General features: G+C 43.0%; 1 protein-coding gene across 5 annotated transcripts in view; it reads right to left on the minus strand.

The window, feature by feature from the left end:
• Window positions 1-22,062, minus strand: part of COLEC12 (collectin subfamily member 12) — a 204,819-nt gene that overhangs the window by 175,223 nt on the left and 7,534 nt on the right. For 4 of the 5 annotated variants that reach the window (XM_049619660.1, XM_049619661.1, XM_049619658.1 and 1 more), the window contains exon 2: window positions 10,602-10,652. In XM_049619660.1, the coding sequence (XP_049475617.1) occupies window positions 10,602-10,652 (51 nt within the window). Of the gene's footprint in view, window positions 1-3,125; window positions 4,023-10,601; window positions 10,653-22,062 lie in introns of those variants that run through there. The other variant, XM_049619662.1, reaches the window with a different exon arrangement.

Genomic DNA, 22,062 nt, shown 5'->3' on the forward strand with positions numbered 1-22,062 from the left:
GGTATAAATTTACAAGTTTAAGGTCACTTGGTCTCCCTGACCTCCTCATTCACAGGCTTCACTGTTTAGAGGAGGCACATTTTGGTCTACCAAAAGTGCAACAAATAGTGAAGGCTTCCAAACCAAATTATTTTATGCATACTTTCTGAACTGTGTTTTAAACGAATATAGCTGCTGTTAAAAAGCAGAGTGGATTCACAAGGCAGCAGCTTAGGAACAGCTGTGGTCGCTGGTGTGTACACCATATGGAGACGGAAATTACCTTCCAACCTTCTTTCACGGGCTTATATCAAACAGATTCTTACACTTCATCCTGAATCTTTTCTGTGGAGCAAAGGAAAGAGACTCTGCATATGCCCTCTTCACTTGCACAGACGGGAAGGGGCGGGTACAAAGGAGAGTCCCAACCTTACCCGGAAACCACTGAAGTTTTGCCAATAGCGAACTGACAGCAACACTGGAGACAGAGAGAGACGGCTCACATTCCATCTGGCATGTGGTGCCCTCTATTGTGCCTTTTGAAATTCTGCTGGCGGGTGGGGAAACAATTTGTAGGGCTGGCTGATATTTTTCTTTTATGCAAATGTACCAGTGTTGGAAAACTGTCTGCTTTTCATTAAATCGGAAATTCCCAAAGGCAAAGCTTACATCTCCCTTCTTTACTGTGCATGATGCCCAACACATTATGGATAGTTAATAAATGTCACATCATTTTCATATTGCCTTGACTAAGAATGACATTTTCCCATGAGTCTTGCTTGCTTCAATTTCTCAGCAAATCTCAAAAACTGCGTTTATTTCCTAAGAAAAAAGCACTGTGTAAGGCCCATCTTCCTTGCCTGAATCTCTTCCCCAAACTCCTATTAATGCTTCACTCACCTTTTCTCTGGGCCAAGGGATATCTCCTCCCACAACCCCCAGCTGTTCCCCAACTCCATTTCCATTCCCACTTGCAGAATTTATTCACAAATCTCTGACACCCTGGTTCATATCACTTCCATCACAAAATGGCAGCTCTCTCTAAACTCCCTATACTTTATGAGTCTTTGGGGGAACCCTTTGATGAGGATTCTCAAGTAGGCTATCACTAGTATGCAGATTTTTTAAAGCGTTTTTTTGTTTTCATAAGGATTACTATACCTCTTATTTTCTGAGAAACTGAAAAAAATGAATTATAAATGCCAATGATAATTAATAGTCAGGAAAGGGACCTTGTTTTCTTTATCTTTGTACCACAATTCACAGCACGTGGTGGGTAGTCAGTGAGAGCTCATATGAATAAGTATTTCCATCTCTCCTCAATTATCTCAAAAGCAATTCAACAGTAAGATTTCTATGTAAAATGTGAGGTAGAGCAATCACTATATCTTCATATTCTTCATCAAAAGGCCCCAGTAAAGTACTGAATATGAGCTAGCATGAGGACTTCCTCTTCCAAGTACAAAACGAAATAAAACCCAAAGGGGAAGAATATGCTTATCTCTCGCTTACACTGCTTTGAATGCCTGAGCTTGGATTGAAAACTCTATCATCTAAAATGTCAACAGTAATTTTACGCATTTTTCTGCTTCACAGAACAAGAATGTAATAAAAAGTCTATCTCAAATATTAGAGAACAGAGGCATCTTTAGGCATTTAGAATAAGAATGTATTCTAAGTTTCTGCCAGAACTTTTGCAGACTGCTAGTTCCATTCTCCTGTTTTCCTGACAAGTCTACAGTTCTTCATCTTCTCAGTGTATGAAAAAAATTGATCTGTGTATGGAAATATTTACACCAATCAAAAAAAAAAAAAAACTATCGTAGCATATGAAAAGAGAAGCTTGTTTCAATCAGGGCCAAATGTCAGTTTTCAAAAATTTATAAAAAGGCTAAAAAATGAAAAACATCGGAAGAAGCACGAAGTGTTTATAGTTATGACTCAGGAGACCAGTTTCACAATGTTTCCTGTGGCAAGAGTTGTGTTCGCTAAGAATACAACATGAGAGTTGTATTCTTGAGAGTTCAACACCTTTGTAGCTCCATTTATAACAAAATTATAAGGCACTGAAAAGTAAACTTGTAATTATTTTGTAAATAAACTGAATTTTTCAATGTGCTATATAAAACCTGACAATTTTGTAAGTGGAACAAAGCATAGGTAATAATGGATCAGATTATAAATAAATCACATTGTTATTTAATAATTAATAATTACTCAGTCTAAATTAACATTAAATTATAAATATGACAATACTATATATAATATTATGTTAAATACCATGGCTATTAAGTTCTACATAATAAGAGCGGTCAAAGTCCTTAATTCCTCACTATACATTCTACACCTAAATGATTAGCCCAAGCCAACCAGAGCCAGCCCTACTCCCTTCGTCCATACTGATTTAGGAAAAGACTGAGGCTCAATGTTGGCCAATGACCTGTGACAGAGGGTCTACTGAAGGCTTTCTGGGATAGTTTCCTTGCTTCCAAAAAGACACTGAAACACAGATTCTTTCACCAACCTGGACCCGCTGCAGCAGCCACCGTGTGACCATTTCCGTCACTTTTCATAACACACACTTGTATGCAGTTCTCTTTACATGCAAGATACTGTTCTAACTATTTTAACTCATTCAGTTCTCACCTCCCTATAGGTAGATACTTGAATTACCCCCATTTTTTGATGAGGACAATGAGGCACTGAGAGGTTGACTTACCCAAGGCTGTCTCGCCACTAAGTGGCAAAGCCGGAAATTCAACCCAGGGTACGCTCTCTCAGCCATGAGGATGCTATGTCACCTCTCCAAGAAAGCTGCTCTTAGCCCCCAGCATGTGTTTCTTCCCTTTAAAATATCCTCTTTGCTAGTGGCCACTAGGTCTTTAATTATTTTTAAAAAGGCCTGCAAGACAATAGACTCCTTCGATATTCCCTGAACAAAGTATGACCCTGGTACAGGGAAGAGTACATAAGAGTGAGGGCAGTGAGGTTTTGATGGAGGGAGGACAGAAGGCGGGAAGGGTCAGAGGGCATGAGGCCTACCAGGCTTCACAAAGGGAGAGCCGAGGTAACACAAACACGGGAGGCTGGTGCCTGGAAAATGGAGGGGAAGGGAGCAAGAGGGTTGAGAGTTGTCAGCAACTTACCGGCAGCCACAGGTCAGTGCAGACCGACTATATACTTGGCCCCTCTTCTGTATTACTTGTAAGTGTTATAACTCACACATCCTGCAAGGAAGGTTTTCTTGTTATTCCCATTTCCCAGATGAGCAAAGTGGTACTTCAAGAGTGGGTGATTTGGTGGCAAGGGGCAAAGCCAGCATGTGAACCAGACTATCGGAATCTAAAGATGAGCTGGCATCCTGCAGAGCAAAGGCACCAGCAGGGACTGTGAGGGAGGAGAGGAGCCCTCCGGCTCACCACTTTGCTGAGGACTGTGTCTTCCCTCAAAACCAACGACTCTCAGACATCATTCCCTTCCCTGGGGGGCCTCCAAATGAACAGCTCAAGTCTTTCAAGGAAAATTTCAGAGTTCATCTGTTTTAAGTTACTTGGAGTTGCTACCAAAAGGAATCACTCTTTCCCACCCTACCCCTAACGACCAAGCACTGGAAACAACCTAATGCCTTCATGCTGTCTGAGCAGAAAAATGGCTGAGATTTTTTTTTCCCCTTAGTTTTTCCAAAAATAAAAACAAACCACATTCAGCTTCAACCCAATTGTAGGACAAACAAATTATTCTCCCTCCCCACACTCTTACCAGGATTCGTAAGCAAATGCAAACCAGGAAAGGGCAGGGAGGAATTCTACTTAAAACGGTTGAAAACTTCAGGGCTCAAGTATTCAATCGATACATATTATGAATTATGAAACATGAGACCATGTATAAACAGCTGCTGATTTAATCCACATATACATGTGATCGTTTGTTTTCCCATCAAAATCTTGAGATGCAGGGCACGTGGGTGGCTCAGGTGACTGAGCATCCACCTCTTGATTTTGGCTCAGGTCATGATCTCACAGAGCATGGGATAGAGCCCCACCTCAGGCTCTAGGCTGACAATGTGGGGCCTGCTTAGAATTCTCTCTCTCTTGGGGAGTCTGGGTGGTTCAGTTGGTTGAGTGACTTCAGTTCAGGTCATGATCTTGTGGTTGGTGAGTTCAAGCCCCACATCGGGCTCTGTGCTGACAGCTCAGAGCCTGGAGCCTGCTTCAGATCTGTGTCTCCTTCTCTCTCTGTCCCTCCCCTGCTTGTGCTCTGTCTCTCAAAAATAAATAAGCATTAAAAAAATTAAAAAAAAAAAGAATTCTCTCTCTTTTCTCCACCCCTCCTCCACATGCTCTCTCTCTCAAAAATAAATAAGCATTTTTTTTTTTTTTAATCTTGAGATGCTCTGAGAATGGATGTATCTGTGTGTTTCTTAGCCATGGATGGAGTGGAGAGATTGTGGGGACTGAAGTCAGGTTGAATACAAATGTTGGCCATGCCACTCAGCTCTAGGGGCTTCAGTCCTCCTCACCTGCAAACTGCAGGTAATTCCCACTTCAAAGGATTTCTGAGAGAATTAAATGAACTAATGAGTGAGAAATTGCCTAACACATAATAGATAGCCGAGAAATGAGAAATGATGCTTAATGGTTTCTTTCACATGAAAATGGTTAAAATAAAATCATAATCACATGGGAACACCATGTGGAACAAATTTTTTACTAATGAGCTAGAAGGACTAGGCAGGTAGGACCTTGATAGGAGCAGAAGTGAAACCTGGACAAATACTGGTGCAAGAGATGGTGTGAATATCATCTCTAATGATAAAAGTTAGGAAACCTGCTTAAGTTATTTAAAAGAAAGTGACAGCCACGGAACTCCCGTTCTTAGGTCTCAGGAACCCCGCCTGCCTGACTGGAAGCAGAGAGTAGGGTGAGATATTCTACGAATCTCCTTCAAGGTGACTCTGAGAATCTCTTTTGTGTCTACTTCTCCACAAGCCATGTGACACCAAATTCTTAAAAAATCAGAAATATCAACTTCATTAGGATTCACAAAGCCACATAAATAAAACCCTCCCACAAAGTGATGCAAATGGCTTGAACATTTCCAAGAAATCAGATTCCTGTTTCCTGCCCTAACCTGGTCTCTGCCCAGGGTCAGTCCTTTGCAATTGATCCTATATCATTTCCATTCAGAGGTGCTTGGAAAAGGTGCGGCTGAAAGGCCAGCCCCATGCTGAGCTTATTGAGTCATTCCTGACAGGAAATGATGGACATTCCTGGCATTCTTCTCAGGGACCCCGGTGAGCTCTGCCGGTGTCAGTCCTGCAGGCCTTGGTGAGAGGGATGTGGGGATCCCTGCTTTGTTGTTGGAGGTGGATGACTTCAAAGCAGTGCCTTCACCAAACCCAACCACGGAAGACAGGCTTCTAGCACAGTCGTGGGAGAGAAGAGACAGACAGCCTGGTCCCCAAACCCAAATAACCAGAAGTTGAGGCATCCAAGGGTTTATCTTGAGCAGCTTCCCAAACACAGTTCAGCGTCCTCTTGGTAAACTTTTTCAATCCTCTGCATTGAAAGCAGAAATGCACCATGTATCTCAGAAAGAACTCTTCTTTCTGGCTGTCTGACTAAGCAAATATACGTCACTATTTTTCAGGAGCCTGTGTGGTCTTCCACACCTTTAGACATTCAGTTCCTCTAAAACTCTTGGCAAGAAACAGCTCAGTGATTTAACTGAAGTCACTGATTTGAATTTTATGTCTTTGGAGGATGGTGTAGGTAAGGGGTGGGGGGTGGGGGCATTCTGGAGCAGGACCGGGCTCTATTCTACATAGATTTCTCAGGCTGTTTCCACGTGCCTGAAGGTTAAATTGCTAAAATATTCTTGCTAAACTGAAATTATCATTCAAGAAAAGAAAGGAAAAAGAAAAAGCCCAGCATGTTTGAAACTTTAAATACAGGGGGGCCTGTGAAGTTGTAGGCGAACAAAACTATTCAAGGGCACACTTCCCGGAACATACTTAGGAAAAGGCATCTGATACCCTTTCTGGGACTGTATCCCTTAAATAGTTCTCTCAGAACTTCCTCACTTAGTTTTTACAAACGACTAGAATTCTACTCCACAGAGAATGCTTCTTTAACTTTCTGTTACTCTTTCACAGTTTGCAATTTTTCAGATCTTTTTCTCTTCATAGCTATTAATGTTCCTCATAGCTGAGCCCCGAGGAAGCAATTTTGTCACAGCTTTGTCAAATACAAACAACGAATGTTTCCAGCCACTCCCAGTTGGTCACTTGCAACCCTTAAATCTACCCATGATTTTCATGGACGGAACCACGTATCTCTTGCTCCTCTACCATTCCAGCTTTGGACATCCTATTATTATACCAGATCATATCCCAAAGATAACTCAAGAGAACCCAAAGCAACCAAGGAAACAAAGTTGGTCTAGGCTCCCTTCTGCCCCAGCACACAAAGGAGCAAAGCAGGCTCTAGAGGGAGGGCCCGCGACATCCAGTATGATGTTCACCATGAGATGCACACACCACCCACCAGGGTGCTGGGGCACAGGACTGCTGTCCCCAGATCTTCTCACCTTTCCTAGTTTTTAGCAGTAAAGCAAGAGATATGATAGAACAAGAATTCATGAGGTTGCTAGAAATCAGAAGGTTCCAGAGGTCTACTAAATCCTAGGCACTATGTTCAAGCCACAGGGCCAGAAGGTCCAAGAAGGAACCTAATATTAGAATAAGGGTCGGGGCGCCTGGGTGGCGCAGTCGGTTAAGCGTCCGACTTCAGCCAGGTCACGATCTCGCGGTCCGTGAGTTCGAGCCCCGCGTCAGGCTCTGGGCTGATGGCTCGGAGCCTGGAGCCTGTTTCCGATTCTGTGTCTCCCTCTCTCTCTGCCCCTCCCCCGTTCATGCTCTGTCTCTCTCTGTCCCAAAAATAAATAAGAAACGTTGAAAAAAAAAATTAAAAAAAAAAAAAGAATAAGGGTCAACACTTACGGGATGCTCACAGTGTGCAAGGCACTGTGCTAACCCAGCATCATATGTAATTCCACAACTTCATGCAGTTGGCCTATTATGATCCAAACTTCATAAGTGAGGAAACAGACTTCACAATTTTGGACACTAACGAACCCGAGGTCACACAGCTGGTGAGTAAACTCACACACCTGGTTCCAGTGCCCATACACCTAACCACTGCCCCCGCAATGTCTCAGGAAAGATGGAAAGCAGCCATCAAACAGGAAAGATGACACCTGGCCTGCTGTCCTCATGGATTTGTTGTGAAGGAAAAATATGTAAGTCCTTTAGAAAGATAAATGTGATACACAAATGTGAGCTGGATTTGCTATGATCATTTCTACACATGTTCTGGAATTCACCCCTCTTCCCACACTTCTCCCCTTCTCCTATGGAATTCTGATACACTTAGCCCTTCATTCAATGAAGAAGAGACATTCTTCATTCCTTCTACTCCACATCATTTTCATGAAGAAAAATTTAAGAAAACAAAACCTGGGATGCATTCATGTTGATCATAAGACTAATCAGAAGGTTTCAGGAGACATTCTTGGATCAATTTATCACAAGTTCCAAAATTTATAAATTTATATTTATCCCTTATAATATGAAGTAATTCTCCTTCCTTTTCTGCTAACTACAATAAAGGATACTAGTGCCACGTGATATTTTGAAGAAAACAGTAACTGAGACATATGTAGAAAGATATCATTATAGTATAGATCATACTCTATCTCTAGAAAGTAAAAATTTAACATACAGGTGCCTCATGTTTCAGAGAGTGAACTCTGCCAAACTGTAACTATAGTTATATCCCAAATTAATTAGCTCTGCATACTGAGTCCAAGAAATGCTGACCCTGAGAACCTGATTAAAACTTGTATATGCTTACTTCATTAACCTTTCGAAGTTTCCCCTCATTGAAGCCTCTGTTAGAGAAGCAAATGCATGGCAAACCTATGAGATTTAACTCTGCCTCTTCCCCAGACACCTGTCCAGAACTTTGGGAAAGGGGCTAACAAGTGTGACATAAAAAGAGGCTAAAGTGGGGCGCCTGGGTGGCTCAGTTGGTTGAGCATCTGACTTCGGCTGAGGTCATCATCTCCTGATTCATGAGTTTGAGCCCCGCATCAGGCTCGCTACTCGCAGCGTAGAGCCTGCATCAGATCCTCTGTCCCCAGACTCTGCCTGCCCCTCCCCCACTCGTTCTCTCTCTCTCTCTCTCTCTCTTTCAAAAATAAATAAAACGTTAAAAAAAAAAAAGAGTGACTGAAGAAAAACAGAAGACCTGCTTAAAACCAAAATGCAATAATGAATCCCCAAATAGACAAGGGCTGGTTGTCCTAATATCATGCCACGCTAGATTACCAGAAAAGATCACCCATTTTGCACTTTATTATAATTTTGTACTGAATTTAAAAAAGCAAAATATTATGTAAACTGCTACTATTTCATGTAGCAAATGTTTCTGAATAACTGTATACAAATAACTTTGGAAACAAGCCACCAAATAACAATTGTTAGAACAGTGAGTGGCCCCTTTGCCCTGTGAATAACAAATCCCTGGTTCATGTGTGGTCTAAATTCAAGTTGTGATTTGCATAAATCACAACAGACCCTATATGTTACCCCACTCGGACCACTTGCTAACACTCTTGCCACGCCTCTCTGCTCACGATCACCAATATTGGTAAGTTTTTATCATGCCTCCTCTGAGTCATCAGTCTATGATTTCCACACATAATTTAACCACCACAAATTAAATATTTCAGCAACTTATCATTTTTGCGTGTTTTTCACCAAATCCCCATCCATCTAGCTAGTTACATAGCTAGTTACATAGTCATGAAATTTTTAAAAAATTTCTCTCAAGGTCACTCTTTTTAAAGGAAACATTTTCTCATGGCTCTTCTTATTTCTACTAATGTCCAAAGAAAGATCTGAAATCTACTGATTTCCAAAACAGGCAGGTCAACATTGATTTTGCCTTATTTTTACAAGTTTGATATTCCCCTTTATTTCTACCTTTCCATTTTTGTTTTGTTTTTCTTTCCTTTATAATTCCTGGGTTCATCTTTGCTCCTGCTACCACCTTCAGTGAACCCACCATGGCAGTGCAGAACAACGCAGGGCACCAATCCCGAAACATGGAATGTGCAAAGAACAGCAGCGTGGAGGAGGGGAGAAAGTACTGAGCATCCCTGCCAGTGTACGAATGGAGTGGCCATCGGCTTGATGCCAGTGCATTCCCATCGTAAAGCCCTACTTTTTCACAGAAAGAAATGTAGAAGTGTATATCCAGAAGGAAAAATGTAAAGCAATGAGGGAGCCAGAGCAGCTGGGGACCGTTAACTTTAGTCAAAATCCAGCCAGGAGACTTTTTTTTTTTTTTTAGTCAACAGGAAGTAGATTCATTCTCTTTCACATTCTCTCTCTCCCATTCTCCCTGCCCCACCAACACACACACACACACACGCACACACACATGCACACACACTCATTATTTTCTCCTCTATCCTTCTTCATTTCCTCTTGCCAAGGCACAGAAACACCCTGGACAGAAAAACCCCAGCTCCTCTGAACAGTCTTCAGAACTTTAAATGTTCACTGCCAGTTCAAAACCAAATTGCAGAGCACGAGAAGCATGGTCAAAGAGAGACGAGCACTGTGTGCGGCAGTCTGGGAGGCAGAGGAGCGTGTTTTGGTTCCCTAAGGCTGCTGTAATAGATTTCCACAAACGTGGTGGCTTAAAACAACACAAATCTCCTCTCTCACAGTTTGAGAGGCCAGAAGTGTGAAATCCACTCCAGTTGGCTGGAATCAAGATGTTGGCAGAGCCCTGCTCCCTCCAGAGGCTCTGACCAGAAAATCCATTTCCTTGCCTTTTTCAGCTCCTAGTGACCACCTGTATTCCTTGGCTCGTGGCCCCTTCCTCCACCTTCAGAGCACACCACCTTCCCCTGTCAGTCGTCAAATATCCCTCTCCCTCCTTCTCATAAGGACACTTTGATTGCATTTAGAGCCCACCTAGATAACCTGGGATAATCTCCCCATCTCAAGATCTTTAACTTAATCACATCTGCAAAGCAACTTTTGCCAGACAAGGTAACATTCAAGTTCCAGGTATCAGGATGTGGATACCCCTGGGGGCTGCTATCCAGCCACCACAGGGCACCTGTGTCTGGCTGGGTGCCTGGAGAAAGCCGCCTTCTCACTATACACTACGTTATGAAAAAGGAGCCCTGAGGAAAAGAGGCAGAGATGTTTTCTCAATATCAACATAGAGAAATCATGTGTATTTTTGCTCCTGTCCTGTCACAGATTTACCTTTCTCATCAAGTTTTGCCTATTAAGCCGACTGGTTTATATTCAGCGAACCCTGTGAGCATCCCATCACTTCCCGTGCCTGGGCACGGCTTCTGCTCCATTACCATTACCCTCCATGTTAGGAGAAATCGTCCACCTGTTACAGGGAAACTCAACTTCCAGTCAAACCTGGGCCTCGGAACCACACACATCCATGTGTGTTAAAGGTCCAGCAATGGCACTATCACCGTATCTCATATCAAGCACAGAGAAGAAGAGCTTGGTCAGCACTCACCAAACCGCTTGTAACCGAAGGACTGCACCTCCTCCTCCTCTGCAAAGTCGTCTGCAGGAAAAGCAAAGGCACACTGTTAACCCTGGCGAGGCCCAGATGCACAGGGCCAACCTGGAATGCAGCTGCTGGGACCCCACCAGCTCCACCCTCCCCCACCTCTCCACCCTCCCCCACCAGCTCCACCTTCCCCCACCTCTCCACCCTCCCCCACCAGCTCCACCCTCCCCCACCTCTCCACCCTCCCTCACCAGCTCCACCCTCCCCCACCAGCTCCACCCTCCCCCATCTTCTCCACCCTCCCCCACCTGCTCCACCCTCCCCTTTGCCCACAACATGTGTCCTTCTGCTCCCGGAAAACATGCCACACTTTCTAAGAAAAGCTATGGGGTTCCTGCACTGGCTGTTCCCTCTGGCTGGAATGCTCTTTCTTCTGTTCTTGATGAGACTCCTTCTAATCCAGGTCTCAGCTGAAGAGTGACACCTTTGAGATGCCTTTCCAGACCACAACCCAGACACTCCCTGTCACACCATCCTACTTTAATATTACTCTCTGATATCCTCCTCATTTATGTGTGTGTGTGTGTCATCTTGCATCCTGTGAGCAGAAACTTTTTCTGTTTTGTTTCACGAACGAATCCCCTATGCCTAGAATGGTGCATGCCACAAAGCAGGGGCTAAATGAATTTTGTTGAATGATGACTGAATAACCAGCTGTCCAAAGGGTTATGTTATCATCACATAACTGAGTCTTAAGCCCTTCCTCTCAGATGCCAGGCTCTGGGGTCCTGTGTTTCACTAAATGTTACATCTCAGGAGCCCAGCATGGCTCCTGCAGTGACAAACAAACCCTTCCCACTCCCTTTCCATTGGATAACCAGGACCAACAGATGGTTTCCCAGTAAATACATTTCAAAAGACAGACTTGCTATGGGAATTCCTAAATGTAGGGCCCCTCTGGAACAAAAGAGATAGGTCAGCCAAGCTTTCTACCAAAAGATCTAAATCCAGACCCCCAAGACAGATGTGATGTGATTCCTTATCACACTGACAAAGAACCTACGTTACAGTTCTGCCAGGTGTGGGTCTAGTTTCTTGTGCACTTAAAGGATACTTCTGACAACAAGTAAAGTGTCAAGATGAGGCCTTTCCAGGGAGCCCTAACCAATTATTCTTGAGCCGGTCACCATTATTGCACCAGCATTCAGTAATCTCCATTATGCAGTTCAGTTCAAAAGCATTTATTTGGCACTTACTGTGGACCAGAGATTGCCAGGCAGTGGGGCTTCAGAAATGAGTGAACATAGTCCCTTCCCTGAAGAAGCTGACAAGTTTTCAAGAAAGAGAGTCAAGGAGGGGGAAAACAAAGCCTCTGAGATCATTTTTTTTCAGGCCCCAAATGGAATGCAGGACCTGGATGTATTTGAACCTTGAACTGTTATAGAAAAACCCAAGAGGCATGGTATCTGTAATACAATGTGGTGGCCTCAGAGCACTAGTTTGTTGTGAAGTGCTATGAAAACACCAGTGAGAGAGCAATTACTTCCAGCAGAGAATGGAGAAGTGTGTATCTGTATTTTACCATTGTTTCCTTATTCAGAGAACAGGGAAGAAATCTTGCTTGGAATGCAGAAGGCCAGGTCTTCATAATTAAAGCAGTCTTCTTATGTCAAAGATTGAAGCTTTAGGGGTGCCTGCGTGGCTCAGTTGGTTAAGCATCCAACTTTGGCTCAGGTCAAGATCTCATGGTTCACGGGTTCGAGCTCTGCATTGGGCTCTGTGCTGACAGCTTGGAGCCTGGAGCCTGCTTTAGATTCTATGTCTCCCTCTCTCTCTGCCCCTCCCCTGCTCACAATCTCTCTCCTTTTCTCTCTCAAAAATAAACATTAAAATTTGTTTTAAAAAAAGATTAAAGCTTTAGTTCTTTCTACATGGAAGAACATGCTTACAACCAAGAGAACAGCACCTTTCTCAGTCACTCGGTGACTGGTTAGTTTCACAAATACCTATTAAGCTCCTCTGGGCCAGCTTTACTAAGTAATCCTATCATATTAACGGCTGAAAGGCTTGGTCTAGTCTCAGTTAAAGAGAAATCCTTATCTACTGCTTCTGCAGATAAATAAATCCATTAATTCATTTACTTACTTATTTATTCACTCAATAAACATATGCTTATAGCCTAATGGGGTTGATGAGGCATGAAGACAGGTAATGGTGTCACCTAGATGTCAGCTTCCCCTGCCAGTTCCAGCCCCTCCTCCACCAGGCCACGTCTGAGGAGTCTACTCACAGACTCCTCAGACTTTGTGAAGCAAGGAGGCATCACTGAGGATCACACAGTGGAAACAAAAGAGCGGTTTATGCTGTACCTCTGATAGCAAACAGCTTACAATTTCCCGTTAAGACATTTCTGTTCTCCTCCCAAAGCTTCTTTTCAGCAAGCCTACCATTAGTTTGTTTGTTTGTTTTCTTTTTCCTCTCTGATCTTTTTCCCATGCAGCATTTAGTCTGACTAACTCTTGTCTCCTTCCTGAAATTTCCCTGGGAACTTCAAATGTCTCATATTTTTGTTACTAAAACAGTTCAGCTCTGTCTCCAAATTAACATACTCAAACCTATTAGGAGTTCGAGAAAACAAAGGCCTTCCAGGTGACCCCTAATAGGGCTCAAGGAGGATCTCCTCCTTCTTGTCTTAAGCCTCATTCCAAAAGGATCAGGACTTCTTATAGCAGCTACTAAAAGAATACAAACAACTATCTCATCCAACTCTACAACTAGACAGAAAATCATGAGCCCTAAGGGGTACACGTCAAGTACCACAGATCACATCTCATGTGGATGATCAGAGAAGGTCTCATAGAGAGGCATCTTAAATGAGACTTCTCAACGTTTTTTCTTTGGAGGAAAAAAGAATTTTGGAAACACTATATAGTATGTTCCTTTCTTGGCGATTCACAAGGGTTTTTGAACCCTTATGAAAGAGGAAAAAGAACTTAACTTTGTTTTACTCGTGTTTTCAACAATTGATCTTAGAATCCTCTTCTTGTATCCTTAAAAGCCAGGTGAAGTCAGTCAGGTAACACTTATCTGTTGTTCATTTGCATAGCTGGCTGGCCCCCAGAGCCCTCTGCCATGTTTCCCCAGCTGTGCAGCCAACAAACAGCCCATTCAAGCTAGTGGTAGAGCCAGGCATTTAGGGGATGGAAAAAGGGAAAAAGAGAAAAAGGCCAGGGCTGATGGCTCTGTGGCTGCGTGGGCAACCCACATCAGGCTACACGAGCCCCAGGAGAGAGGACAAGGTCAAGTGCTCTTAATGCCTAAATGCTTTATTTTTTAAGTTTATTTATTTTGAGAGAAAGAGAGAGAGAGCATGAGCTGGGGAGGGGCAGAGTGGGGGGGAAGGAGGGGCGGAGAGAGAGAGAGAGAGAAAGAGAAAGAATCCCAAGCAGGCTCCATGCTGTCAGCACAGAGCCTGACAGGAGCTCTATCCCACGAACCTTGAGACCATGACCTGAGCCAAAATCAAGAGTCAGATGCTTAATCCACTGAGCCGCCCAGGCACCCCTCTTTTTTTTTTTTTTTTAATTTATTTTGAGAGACAGAAAGAGAAAGCAATTCCTGAAGATTTTAGAGGGGAAAAGCCTACAATTCAGCCCACAGTGGCAGACAGACAGTTTGAGGAAGATAAATAAGCCTGACATGATGTGCAACGTTGCATTCTATTCTCAAAACTTTTCCTCACGCTCTGTAGACCCAAGGGAAGTACATCGTAGACTATCTTTACAGTACCGAGGGCCCCCAAAAGTGGTGTTCTTAAATAAGGATATTCTCCCTAGAGAATATCCAGTCACCTCAGCAACTTGCCACTTTCCAGAATCTGTCTCTGACACCACCTAAGCCACACATCTGTTGCACCCCTATGCAAGCAAGGATTTGGCTAAGATGAAAGGCCTCTAAGTTCTGGCGTGGCCCTAACCTGATCCCTGCTTGTCACAGCAGTTTGTCTGCAGAGAGGACATAACCTTAACATAACAAAATAACAAAACAAGTTTAAAACAATGTGAGACTTATATCTATAGGCACATGCTTTTAGGCTTCCACAGCTGTATTTCTGCATTTTTGTTTTAATACCTATGGGCTACCCGGTCTTCAGTTTGCCTGTTTCAAAAAGTGATTTTTATTTGTTTTCTTTACTTTCCTTGATATCTGGCACAGAGCCACACTCATCAGAGGTTTCATGATAGAGAACACTGAAGAGAATTCTGTTGATGATTGACAGCTTTGAGTCTTGCTATTTCAGGGTACCATGGGTTCAAGTGAAGATGTTCCAATCAACTTAAGGACCAAGTGTGTGACACCCTACAGTTAGAATATACCTCTCCTTTCCCTACACTCCCTTTAGGTCAGTGCGACAGCACTTTCCTCTGTCTATCCCATGTTCCAGTTGCTGGTTTTCACGCCACCAGATAGAAAGCCATTTGAAAACAGGAAACTTGTTGCATTGTATGTACCCTCAGCAACCAGCACATTTATGGCACCTTATAGATACTCAATAGTTGTTGAAACTCAGAGGATTAGAGTTATATATGTGTATATCTCTACTACCAGTTGATGAATTCCTAAAGAAAAGAGATTAAATCTTCCTCTTTTTAAATATTCACCACATTTGGGGAAGATAAGAGAACTAATACTTAGTTAATATCTTCCATATGTCAGATACTTCCTACACATTATGTTTCTATGTTTTACAGATGAGAAAACTAAGGCTCAGAGGAGTTACATAACTTGACCCCAGGTCTCACCACTTGTGAGGAGTCAGACCAAGACTAAGACCCAGAATCTGGCAGCAGTGGGGGGAGGGGGGCTCGAGTTCCACACCATGAGGACACCACAGTCCCAAGAAACTGAACCCTGTGCTAGCAGCAGAAAAGCTAAGGTGCAGTCCTTTATACCACAGAATGCTGAAAAGGCTGAGGAATTTGGGACACAGGTCACTCTTGAGGGAGAACCAACGTAAGGCTAAAATAGGAGGACTGGATGAACATATATTTAAGAAGCAGTTGCCTATAACCAAAAAGACAAATGGCAAATGTTGGCAAGGATGTGCAGAAATCAGAACTCTCATATGCTACCAGTGGACACGTAAAATGGTATAGCCACTTTGGAAAATGGTCTGGCACTTCTTCTAAGGGTTAGGCCATTTCACTTCTAGGCGTACATCCAAGAGAAATGACAACACACGTCCACACAAAAACTTGTACGCAAATGTTTGTAGCAGTATTAGTCATAACAGGAAAAAGTGGAAACACCCTGAATGTGCACAAAATGATGAACGGAGAAATTAGGGTAGAGCCACACAACAGAGTATTATTCAGCCCTAAAAAGGAATGATGCGCTGGCATGTGTTACAATATGAACGGACCCTGAACACATCATGCTAAGTGACAGAAACCAGTCACGAAAGACTGCATGTTGTACAACTCCATGTATATGAAATGAAATGTCTACGTTAAACAAATTCAGAGCTGGAAAGCAGATTAAAGGTTGCCTATGGCTAGAAGTTTTAGGGGAAAATGGGGAATGACAGCTAATGGGTATGGGGTTTCTTTCTTGGGTGACAAAAGTGTTCTAAAATTGATTGTAATGATGGTTGCAAAACCTGTGAATACATAAAACAAAAAAAAAAAATCCAAAAAAACCCACTGACTTGAACACTTTAAATGGTTTGTGTGGTACGTGGGGCAGCGGGGGGGGGGGGGGGGATGGGGAGCAGCTGGACTTCCCAAGTCCCCTGCCAAGGGAAGTGACTGTCCCTCCCTGACTACAGCAGAAGACCTAAGTTTATATTTCAGGAAGTCAGAAACAAAAGGTATCTTGCCTAGAAGACACCAGGAACAGCTGAGATGAGGGGACTGCAAGGGACTCAGAGAAAAGGTGAACGTTTGCACACTGAATGTCCAGACACGTGGTCCTCCTCTCCCAGTCAGCCAGACTGTGCCCTCTAGGTCAAAGACTGGAAGGCTTTTCCTGGGAAATCTGACCAGTTAAGAGAAAAATAAACGAATGATTCTGATTCTGGGTGGTCCCCAGTGGAACAGCTCAGCCAGTTCAGCCTAGAGTGACAGTCACAGTTCACAAAACCCACCAAAACAAAGAGGTTCTAATCAACCTTTACCATAGTCTGTTCCTACTGATAAGACCCAGACATCTGACACAGCCTCTAATATGAAAAAAATAAATATGAACATAAAGAAACCAGATAGGGGTGCCTGGGTGGCTCAGTTGGTTAAGTATCCGATTTCAGCTAGGGTCATGATCTCGTGGTTCGTGAGTTCGAGCCCCACGTCGGGCTCTGCACTGACAGCACGAAGCCTGCTTGGGATTCTCTCTCTCTCCCTCTCTCTGTCCCTCCCCTGCTCATGCACATGCATTCTTTCTCTCTCAAAATAAATAAATATTAAAAAAAAAAAAAGGAAACCAGATAAAGAAATTTGGAGGAAAGACATATGAGACGAAAAAAATTTCATAAAAAATGTCTACCAATATCCTTAGAGAGATAAGAGAAGATAACATATCCATAAAATTAGAACAGGATGGCATAATTTAAAAAAATAACCATAAGAGAAAAAGAAAAAGCTCTTGGAAATTAAAAGTATGATCATAAAGGGGCACCTGGGTGGCTCAGTTGGTTAAGTGTCTGACTCTTGATTCTGGCTCAGGTCATGATCTCCTGGTTCATGAGATTGAGCCCCATATCAGACTCTGTACTGACTACACTGAGCCCGATTGGGATTCTCTCTCTCCCCCTCTCTCTCTGCCCCTCCCCTGCTCATACGCTCTCTCTCTCTCTAAATAAATAAATAAATGAATAAATAAACATTTTTTTAAAAGTATGATCACAAAAGCAAAAATTTAATAGAAGAGTTGGAAAATACAGCTGAAATATTCCAGAGGTTGGGAAGGAAGGGAAACAAATAAATAGAAAAGAGCAAAGCCAAAAAAAAAAAAAAAAATCAATTCAGTGGATCCAATATTTAAATTCAAATAGCAAGTGTTTTAGGTAAAAGAACAGGGGTAGATAATTATCAGAGGAAGAACTAAACAAAATTTTTCAGCAGTGAAGGATGAGTCTCCAGAGTGAAAGGGCCAGTTTCCTCCCAGCACAAAGAAAAGAGATCCACTCCAAAGCACATCACTGTAAAATTTCAGAACACTGAGGACAAAAAGAAAATCGTAAAAACTTCCAGACAGGAAAACTTAAAAGCTTACAAAGGAAGGGGAAGGGGAAGGGGAAGGGGAAGGGGAGGAGGAGGGGGAGGAAAGGAAAGGAAAGGAAAGGAAAGGAAAGGAAAGGAAAGGAAAGGAAGACCTCACACTCACACTTCTTAATAGCAAAACTAAAAGAAAATAGATCAGTGCCCTCAAAAATTCTAAGGCTAAATTCTTTCCTACACAGAAATCTCTCCAGTGAATGAGTAGGTAATACAAAGATGTCTTCAGACCTACACAGTCCCCAAAAATGTACTTCTCATGAACACTTTCTTCAAGACATTAGAGAATGCATTCCACTAAAATAACAAAGCTAGAAAAACACGTGTGTGTGTGTATCCGTGTGCACGCACACATGCATATACCCTAATCTAACCCTAACCCTGAGTAGGTCAGAAAGCTCCAGGGGAGATTTCTTCAAAAATATGGAAATGAGAGAATATCTACTATAGGTGAACACATGTGTAGAGATTCAGAAAAGTGGAAGAGACTCTGGGGATGAATGATGATACACACACACACACACACAGGAAGCTAAGCAAATAAAACAAGAGAATTGTTAACTCCAGAGGAGAGAAGTTATGCATGAAGGAAATATGAGTCAGCTGTGAATAGAATTTATATTAAGTATAGTAATATGAACACTGAATACTGATTTAATCAAGATTGTGATGTAACTATTTTGGGATGATGGAGGGCAACAGACGGCATCCATGAGGGTTGTTAGGTGGAAATGAAGGGTGAAAGAACTAAACCTTATCTGCTATAAAGGGGAGTCAATATATATGCCTAAATCCCAATTAGCAATGAGTACTAATTGCTAACTAATTGCTAACTAGTACTGCTGTAGTACTAATAATAATAAGGAGGAGGAGAAGACCACAAGCATTTCACTTAAAGACAAGGGGTTGTGACAGATCATCCACATAAAGGACTACCAACAATTCTTTCCATCCCTCCACGTGCAAGCCCATTTCCACTCTCTTGAATCTGGGAGAGCCCTGTGACTTGCTTTGGCTGATGGAATTTGCCAGAAGTGGCAGTGGGTGACCTCAGGAACTGGGCCCCAGATGCCTTTCAGCTTCTGTTTTCACCCTTTGGCAACTAGCTGCCATGTGAAATGTCCCACGACCGTGCTGGACTGGAGGCCCCCCTGGGAGAGAAGATCTGTGGGAGAGCAAGAGATGACGAAGGGGAAGAAGCCATTCCAGCCACCCTGCTGATGCCCGGCCCTGGGGGTGCGGCTGACCAGCATGGTCAACACCCCAGGAAGCAGAAGCCGAGCCGAACTACAGAATCCTGAACAAATACACAGCTGTTGTTTTACGCTACAGGGTTTGGGGATGGTTTGTTAGGCATCAGAGGATAACCACAAGAAAAGTAAATGCCAAGAGAAAATGTTAAAAATGTTCTCAAGAGATTCCCTCTGGGGACTGGAAAATGATGATATGAAGGTGGGCCGGCAGGAAACTGCTGTTTTTCATAATAAATCTCATTCATAATAAATGTTTTTTGACTCTTCAAACCATATACATCTCTAACTTTGATTTAAAAAAAAATAAAGCCAACAAAACAAAGGAATGTGGGTGCAAGATAAAAGTCAGGTAGACAAAAATGAAAGTGCTGATGACCAGAAAAAGGTCCAAAGTCCACCCTGTTCCAAAGAGCCAGTGTGAAGAGTTCAACCTGAAGCAACAGAATAAGAAGTTTGGACTTAGAGCCTTAAATCCCTGGCACAAAGTATGTTCTGACAAATGCCAAACTGAACAGAGCAAGTTCAGACTTCCTTAGGAGCCAGGCTGAAGGACCGTGGACAGAGGCTAGGCTCAGTGATGCTGTCCGCATGTGCGTATCCATCGGCTACTCTATGCTGTTTCTACCTCGATGCAGTCCCAGCTCTTGTACAGCCATCACTGTTAGAACAGAACAGCACAGTCCTACCAGCTGTTAGAATGTTTCCATGCTTCCAAACCAGCTGGTGAACATACGCTGCCTGCCGTGAGCATTCCTGCAAGCTGTTCCTGTGGGTTCCCACCACCACTACCTATCATAGCAGGTCTGGGTGGTGAGGAGAGGAAAAAATGCCCCTGCATCCCTGGAGCCAAATACCCAGTGTCATCTGGACCCCTGAGTCTACAGTGGCCCTCCACTGGCCACTGCTGCGTGGAGGCACCTTCATGGCACTGCAGAACTGTGGCCTCCACAGAATGTCACCTGGGTTACTAAATATTTTGGGCATCTCTTTGGACACCACTGTGCTGTTCTGGGGGACTTTGCTCCTAAAGCCAGGCTGAGCCAGCCAAAGCTTGGGCTCTGGAATTAGAAGACCTGGGTTTGAACACTGGCTCCACCTCGTCTGGCAACATAAACTCAACGCTGCCTCTCATTCTCCCATAAGATGGGACCAATAATTCCTATCTCACTTATTGTTGGGAGACAAACAGGAATTGATATGTGGGAAACACCCAACACATACTTAATGCTTAATAAACATGAGGGGTCTAAGTAAGAGGACAGAGGTGGTAACAGCGGTACTCTGCTTTAAGGACAAAAATACATATCACAAAACTTGAATGTTCATGAAATACAAGATAGCTTTAGGTTTGGATAGGGACCACTTATTTTTTTATTTTTTATGTTTGAGACAGAGGGAGAGAGAGAGAGAGAGAGAACACACCTGAGCAGGGGGGATGGGTAGAGGAAGGGAGAGAGAGAAAGAGAAATAGAAAGGGAGAGGATCTCAAGCAGGCTCAGTGAGAAGCCCAACATGGGGCTTGATGTTGGGGCTCAACCTGAGCCAAAATCAAGAGTCAGATGCTAAGCCAACTGAGCCACCCAGGTGCCCCAGGTAGGGACTACTTTAGTGCTCAAGTTTCAAAAGACTCAAAGCTCCAGTCTGAAGTGAGCATTTGGGGGAGGTCAACAGCAGGGAAGTTTGATTAGCAAGAGTATTATGTGGGGTGGGTTCAATTTGGACCCTAGCTAACTGGCACTGAAGTATCTATCTGATATTGAAGAAGATTTACCTTAACAAATTTGGGCTGTAAAAACTGAAGACAGACATTCTTTTTATTTTTAAGAGAGACAGAGTGTGAGCAGGGGAGGGGCAGAGAGAGGGAGACACAGAATCTGAAGCAGGCTCCAGGCTCTGAGCTGTCAGCACAGAGCCTGACTCAGGGCTTGAACTCACTAGCTGTGAGATCAATGACCTGAGCCGAAGTCAGATGGTTAACCAACTGAGCCACCCAGGCGCCCCAAAGGCAGACATTCTTTAACCTTGATTTAACCTTAAGAGCCGTACTAGTACTATCTGCCCTGGCTTCATAGCTTTATAAATATAAAACCTAACATGGCCCTTGTATAGTTTGGTTTGCCCATTGGCATTTCTGGGCCATAGTTGTTAAGTATTCTGCAAGTGAATGAGCTCAGTGCAGTGCAATATAATACTGAGGTTCAGCATAATTTTGATGGGGTAATTAGATCTGCCTTCCAGGCCTCCCCACTACCATACTCCAAATGGATAAAGGAATTTGTAGCAATTTAAATACTTGCAGATTACTCCAAATATTACAGAAGATTTATTTCAATTATTCAGCTGCTTTCCCAATTTTATGTTTTATAACAAAAGGATCACTTTTTGGTTCAATAGTATAAGTTTGTTTTTTTTTTTAAGTCAATATTACAGACATAAAATGACCCTAATTTGTGGTACAACTTATGGTTCTGATTCTTATAAAAACAGCAAATACTTGCTTTTAGGGTAAAGAGAGATACCATACCTTTTTCATTCCTTTATATTCCAACAAAATTGAGGTGATTTTTTTTTGTTACTTTTACCCCTAAATTGGGAGTGTAGGCTAAACCAGATTTCCCCTGGGAGCCAACTTTAACAACTTAAAAAGTAAGAAACAAATATAACACTCAAAACCTTGATCCCCACATCTACCATTCATGGCTAATTATAGGGCAGAGGACATGCCTCTCTTTGTTTTATGATGGACCTCCTCATCCAATCACATTGTCAGGTTAATAATAAGAAAGTCCAGAGCAGACCAATCACTGCCTCAAATTTTCTAAGGGCTCTGAAACGGCCTCAAATACATGGGTCAGTTGTCAAGGAAAACTAATGCTGTCCAATTCTCTGGAGGCATGCAAAAAATAAGTGGTCTTTGTTAACTAGCCCCCTCCCAAATAA

This window comes from Panthera uncia, assembly GCF_023721935.1.
Source record: "Panthera uncia isolate 11264 chromosome D3 unlocalized genomic scaffold, Puncia_PCG_1.0 HiC_scaffold_8, whole genome shotgun sequence".
Lineage (NCBI taxonomy): Eukaryota > Metazoa > Chordata > Mammalia > Carnivora > Felidae > Panthera > Panthera uncia.